The sequence below is a fragment of the Gallinula chloropus genome (assembly GCF_964237585.1).
Source record: "Gallinula chloropus genome assembly, chromosome: 10".
Classification (NCBI taxonomy): domain Eukaryota; kingdom Metazoa; phylum Chordata; class Aves; order Gruiformes; family Rallidae; genus Gallinula; species Gallinula chloropus.
This window is the reverse complement of record NC_140095.1, coordinates 8,825,469-8,832,306: the sequence shown is the minus strand read 5'-3', so window position 1 is coordinate 8,832,306 and position 6,838 is coordinate 8,825,469. Positions and strand designations below refer to the sequence as shown.

The 6,838-nt window shown below is 59.1% G+C and overlaps 1 protein-coding gene across 1 annotated transcript; it reads right to left on the bottom strand.

The window, feature by feature from the left end:
• Positions 1 to 5,217: 5,217 nt before the first annotated feature.
• Positions 5,218 to 5,640, bottom strand: SMIM33 (small integral membrane protein 33; the record flags this gene model as incomplete). The annotated part of the gene is made up of 1 exon (XM_084268940.1): positions 5,218 to 5,640. The coding sequence occupies one exon, from the start codon at positions 5,638 to 5,640 to the stop codon at positions 5,218 to 5,220; it is 423 nt and encodes a 140-aa protein (XP_084125066.1).
• Positions 5,641 to 6,838: the final 1,198 nt, after the last annotated feature.

The window sequence follows — 6,838 nt, the reverse complement described above, 5'->3', positions numbered from 1 at the left end:
CCAACCACATCTTGGTGGCAGATGGGTGAAGGGACACCAACAGAGGAACTCTGAGAGAAACCCAGGGCTGAGCAGAGACTCGCCAGAAGCACCAGCGGTAAAATAAGATTGGGTGGTAAAAACAACACACATCTCCTCCTGCTTCCTGTTCACACACAGGCAGGGCTCCAGCACGCAGGTGCTCTGCGACCTTCACAGATTGTTGTCTCTATGAACTGAAAACATCTCCCCATGGAAGCTGGCTGCATCTAAACCCTCTCATTTAAAGCCCAGTAGCAGCGTCAGTTCCATTCGGTCATTGTGGAGGTGTCTGTCAGCACCATGGGATGCTGCTAATGCCCCAGGCAGGTGTAGATGCCATTTACCTGGTGAGAAAGTCCAACTCCTCTGAAGCCCAGGTGCTCTCCAGGCTCCAGAGTGAGACACAGACACTGGGGACACCCCAACCTCCCGGGGGTGCAGAGCTGTACCCCAAGGCACTGCACATTCGCCATCCATCACACGGTGTGAGGTCCCCATCGCCTGCCTCCCCTCCCAGCTCCCCAGCCATGTCATTTTGAGCTCTGCTGCACAGCTGGAGGTTTTCAAATTCAAGTTGTCACCGTGGGCTGGCTGGGTGTTAGCTGGGGACCACACACTGTGATGCACATCGTGGGCAGGGTGCACAGGGCCACAGGAAAACAAGAAGGGAAGAGACAGTTGTTTTCCAAATTTAATAACAAGGAGCAACTTCAAGAGAGGAGTTCAGAACGAGCAGCACCAAAGACAGAGCAAGATTTGGCCTCGTTAGGGTGCTCAGAGCTCACCGTGTCCCGTGGACCGTGCAGGGAAGCAGGACTCGGTCTCATCTCTGCTCTACAGCTGCTCCGTGGTGCGGGAAGTGGTGCCTGAGGGTCAGGACACAGAGGCCGCGGGCAACAGGATGCACCCCGAGGTGGGACGCTCTCTCCCAGGCTCAGCTCCGTACCTCAGAGTGCCATCCTCTGGCAAACCGAGATGCAGCAGGGAAAAGCCAGGGCTGCTGTGCCCTCTCCCCAGGGGCCATGCTTTCTCTCCTCAGCTGACCCAGTTTTCGGCCCGGGGAAGTCAGGCTTCGCTTCCCTAGAAGCATCGCTCCCTTTTCAGGGGGAATAAAACCTATTTTCTCAGCTCATCTCTGTGCGTTCGATGTTTCAGGAGCTGGGTATGGATGCACACGGTGGCCCAGGACCTTTCCCCCCCGGCCCCCCCCCCCCCCCGCCCTCCATCCTCAGCTGCCTGCGGGGATCGGGGAGGGTTTTGGGGGACCATTCTCAGGAGGAAGGTAACGGGTCACCCCCTCACACCCAGCAGCCAGCGCAGGGACTGCGAGAGGCGGCTGGACCCACCCTGGGGGGAGCCAGATCTCCCGGGGGGACCCCAGCACTCACCTTCTCTGCAGAAGCAGAAGGCGACAGGGCCCGAAAGGGACCCCCCCCCCCCGCGCCACCCAGCCCTTTAGGCGTGGGTCGCTGAGGACCTCCTCCCTCACCACACTGAAGACCGCCGTCCCTCCTGGCACCCTGCTCCAGCAACGCCTTCCTTGCAGCGGGGTGGGGGGGGCCGGAGCACCCCTCCGAACACAAACTCGCCCCCGCTGCAGTTGGCCGCCTCCGCCGCCAGAGTCCGCTGCGCCCCGCGCTCCCTCCGCGCTGCCCGTCCCCCCCCCCAACCAACCCCCCCAGCACCCGCCCGGCGGGCACCGAGACCCGCCGAGTCCCAGCAAGCACCAACCCCAAAACGAGGAGCTCTCAGAAGGTGCCAGAACACCCTCACCCCAGCGCAGAGGGGCTGGTCGGGCTCAGCTGGCCCCGGGAGGATGCTCCCCCCCAGCTCCCGGGGAGAGGTGCCCCCCTGAGAGGACGCTCCCCAGCTCCCTCCCCACTCCATCCTCACTGATGCTCTGGCTGCCCCCCACGATTCGCGCACATCTCCAGGCAGCACCACAAAGGGTTTCCTGCCGCCCCAGCTGTGAGACCCTCCTGCACTCTCCTGGGAGCCGCCTGCCTCCGCCAGGACCTGCAGGTGCTCCCCGCGGCAGCAGCGCACACCCGCATTAGGAGGGAAATTAAAGGAGACACAAGCAATGCTTAATCAGGGCAGAGTTAATAGGTGTGGGAATAGCTTTTAAAAGCTTTCTGAGTGGTGTTGGGGAAAGCTCCTAACTGAAAACCCCTGTTTGCTGTGCTCTGGGAGGTCCTGGTGGCAGGGGGCTTGGTAAGGAGAGCTGGTGTCTCTCTGCCTTTGTGAAAGGGTCATGGTTAAGGAGGGGAAGAAAAATATAAGCAGAATAAACCGGAGCAAGCTCGGTGTTTGAACAGAGGGTGACGCTGTTGGGACAATCTGCACATGCAGCCTCTGCTGCCCGAGCCCCCAGCGTGTTGTATGAAGTCTGGGGGTACAGAGAGGAGCTGTGGGTGGGCAGCAGTGGAGCTGCCCAAACGTGGGCACGGGGAGCCTGTAAAAGTGGTGTTTCATTGTGTGGGAGAAAGCAATGAGGTGCAGAGGTGAGATACAACCCTTGGCATCTCTCTGAAGGACAAAGCTGGCAAAGGAGCATCCCTTGCTGATAAGGTCTGACTGGCTATTAAGAGTCTCAGGGGTATTTTTTCCCTGCATCCCAAAAGATTACACCAATGCATCTGTTTGCAAATGAAATACGTGGAAAAAATCCTGCAGACCAGAGGTTCAATGATAGATCTTTCCAGAAAGGGCCATATCAAAGAAGGGGCTGCTGACAGCTCCTGGGCTGGAGGGATGGGAACAAACATGGGGGAAACTGAAGCCCCTTCAGCTCCACTGATCACTGCTGGGTTCAGTTCCTTTCAGTCTGACAACCCAAAATACCTGAGCAAGGGCAAAGTCTTTTGCAACGGTGAGGTGGGGCCTCCCCAGCGCTGCAGGTGATGGATCTAGGATGGATCTAGGCCCCAGCACACTGTAACACAAATCAGACCTTCCTGAGTCCCCAGCAGCTGCAAACCAACGAGCTCTGGTGGTAATTATCCTTTTTATCCTTATCTTTATTAATATTTAGGTGTTTTTACTCTTTTCTTTGCAAACACGACCTGTCCCTGCTGCAGTTGTCCATCAGCAGGAGCTCCCACAAAAGCTCCTGTTTCTCCAGTTAAGGACTTTAGTCTTGAACCAAACCTGTCTTGAGCCTGATCTGAAATTACACCACCACAAAAGCTGGGTGATGACATCGCTGAGTCACCCTGGATGGGTGACACCATCACAGCCAGTGTCCTGAGACGTGGTGTAGCCAGTCAACGCAGAGCTCATGATGGCTGTGAGAGGGTTTCTTCCTCAGCCTTGGGTGAGGTGACCAGCTGGATTATCCCAGCCCACAGCCATCATTGGAAGAGGTGTCCCTGGAAGGGGGGTAGCTCTTGGAGTGGCGCTCACTAATGAGGGAGATGGAAATGAAAAGCTAAGCCCTGTGTTGGCATGCAGAGGGGGTGGGGCTTTCTGTGATTTTCAATGGCAGTGATAGGCCTTATCTCCTCTAACACAGGCCTGGGAAGGCTGATCATGTGCCACCACCTCTGGGAAACAAACAGGAAACATCAAACCAGAAAACACCCCCCAAAGAAATAACATAAATTATGTTTATTGTACAGACTGACATTTTCCAGCAAGTCCAACCACTACTTCTCCTTAAAGTGAGAAAACAGACTGGAAGTAAGTGAGAAGAGGGGTGCTGGAGCTTCTGCCGTGCCAGAAGTACCTCCAGCACCCAGAGGAACGGGTGAAAGACCCCATTTCTTGTCCAACAGCACAGAGGGATCTGGGCTGGGAGCATGGCTTAGGATGGACACAGACCTGGCTTTTCTGTGCTGGGATGGGGAGCGGAGAGGCAGGAGCTGGGACTGTAAATCCTTGAGGGTGATCCCAGAGGCTGTGCTCCCTTCCCAGGGACTAAGGCCATGCACTGAATACAGGCTTCAATGTCCAGCTTCCACTGAGCAAGAGGACACTGAGACCAATTCCTTGTCCAAGGCGACACCGGGCACCTTCAGCAGCAGAGAGATTCCCAGGATTGCGCAGGTCACCACAGTCCACTGCCACTGGGAGCCTTACAAGGCCAAAGGCAGTTGCATCCCTCCACCTGGTCCCCCTGTGCCACCTCAACAAGCTTCTGCCCAGGGTGGCCAAGCCACATGGACATCCATCCCCACATTGCTGGCCACACGACCCGGCCATTGCTCCTTCCTCAGCTGGGATGTGCCCTGCGGCTTCCAATGCTGAAACCACCCAAGTGCCCAGGTCCCCGAGCAGAGCACCCCTTGGCACAGGGACAGCAGCCAGCGATGGCGACAAGGAGGATGACCACAGCGAAGAGGACCTCAGGTCTCCCCATCGTGCACGGAGATGCTACTTGCTCTGCCCAGAGATCCACGTGTTTCTCCACCGGTGCTGACACCTCGAGATGTTTGGCCAGCTCCAGGGGTGGCTGATGTGCCGTTATCACTTCTCTCAACCCTCCAGCTGCAGGACTGGACACATTGTCCTCGGCCACTAGCCCCACCACTGGAACATCAGCATGGGTTCAGGGGTTGTCTCCTCTCCTCCAGCTGTTTGCCACAATGGGCTGAGGCCAGTGCCAGGGCTGGCAGGAGGGAGGAACTGTGTTCCAGCCCTCCAAGGGAGAAAAAGGGCCCGTGGCACAGAGGGAAAGAGGGGCCAGGGGCTTTCCTGTGCCATATAAACAGCTTAACGAGGACACTGTGCACGTGGAGACACCTTTCATCTGGAAAGCAGCTCCAGATGATGTAACATCCAACTCCTGCCAAGAGGACGAGCATAAGCCCAGAGCTCCCCAGCCAGGGCAGGGACTGAGGCAGCTCTCCTGGGCACTCCCAGACAGCGTGGGACAGGTAAAACCAGGGCAAGAAAAACCAGAAGAGATGCTAATGCCGTCCCACGTCAGCTGACCCAGCCCCAGAGCCAGGGCTGGGGACCCAGGTCTTTCTTGGGGACAGTGGTCTCCTTGGGCTGGACTTTTGGGGGCTGATGATGGGTCACCGCAGGGACACAACCATCTATCTGAGCCTACCTGGGGGGAGACACAATCCTGGGGTGCTAAAACCTCCACATGCAGGAACTGGCGAGTCTCGGGCTAGGCGATCATCCCAGTTGTGATTTATCCAGCAGGACATGGTCCCTGGAGTCCTGCCCAGGTGGCCCACAGCCTTGTCACAGGTAGGTGATCTCGATGACATTGGGCTCAGCGCTCCCACAGGGAAGGTGATGCTTGCAGGAGCACTGGCAGCTCACGCCGGCGGTATCCCCACCGCCCGGCTCCCGCTGGTAGGGCTGGGCGGGCGGTTTCTTCTGGGAGCCCAGCTTCTTCCAGTCCGTGAGGTGCACCCCATCGTCCAGGTCCTGCGGCATGGGCTCGTGGTAAAGGGTGATCTGGACGGTGCGGAGGTGGGGGCCATAGTGCACCACGATGATGATGAAGACGGCCAGGAGGACGAAGATGACGACGATGACAGAAATCATGGGCAGGGCGTCGGATTTCTTCGTCGCGCTCCTGACGATGGAGACGGGGGTGAAGGCGGCCGCATCCTGGGGCTCGGGCTGTCTCAGCTGGCTGCTGGGCACAGAGGTGTTCATGGTTGGACAGGCTGACCTGGGACAGAGGAATGGGGGGGTGGAAAGGGGTGACCACCGAGCAGGGGCCATCTGATGTCCCCACCTCCTGCCTCGGAGCTGCCAGCTCCTGCCTGCACGCAGCTGCCAGGGAATGGGACCACCCTGTAAGTGCTCCTTCCCCCAGGCTCGAGGGACAGGATAAACCGTGGTGGTTACAGCTGGGGTTGTAGGGATGGTGCCTGGACACGTTCAGCCAGGGAGGTGATGTCCTGCATCCCCTTGTCCCAGACACCATAGGCATGGTGGTCTTCCCTCCCTGGAGAGGAGCCCACCACCCTCCTCTCTTTGCCCCTGGCTCCGTGCTGCTAATCCAAACCCCCCAGGGAGCTCCCCAGGAAACCCAACCCCACCAAAACACGCTGCAAGGCAAAATCCCATGGGAGCCAGCACGCATGGGTGCAGGGGTCAGCAGGGAGCAGAGGGAGGGAGGGAGAGAGGGAGGGAGGAAGGGGAAGCCCTCCCCAGTCCCAGGGGTACCTGGGCGTCCCTGCTGCGCAGGAATCATCATCACCAGCAGCAAGGCTGAGCAGCCGAAGGCAGGACCAGCAGAAAACCCCCGGTGACGGCTCCCCGGTGTGGGTGCAGCCAGACTCACCTCGTAGGCTGCCACGTCACGCCTCGGCCCCACACCCCCCGGGATTTCCCAGGGCAGAGGAGGAAGCGCCTGCTCATCCCACGGGCAGGAGAGGTGCACCCTTACCTCACCCGGTGCCACATCAGCGCCCCCACCCCCTCCCTCGCTGTCACGCACCCTCGCCGGAAAAAACCCTCCTCTCACCCGGCGCAGGCGAGACAAGCGGCCTTTTGTGCGGGGAGAAGGCACCCACCTCCCTCCGGCTGCACAGCGCCCGCCTGCAGGAACCCTCCCGCCTTCCACCAGCTTCCATCACAACTCAGCCCCGTTAAGAAACGGGTGTATAAAGATCACCCTTCTGCCCCTGAGCTCTTCGTGCAGCCCGGCAGAGCGCGGCCATGAAACGCCCCAGCTGGGAAGAGCCTTGTCCTGAGCAGCCACGCAGCCCCAGGGTTGATTTTCTCTGCCAGGGTCCCAGGACCACCCGTCAGCTCCGCCACAGCCACTCTGGGCCCGGGGATGCGCTCAGGGTCCCGGGCAGGAGCCAGTGCCAGGTCGGTGCTGGCACATCTCTCCCCTGGCATG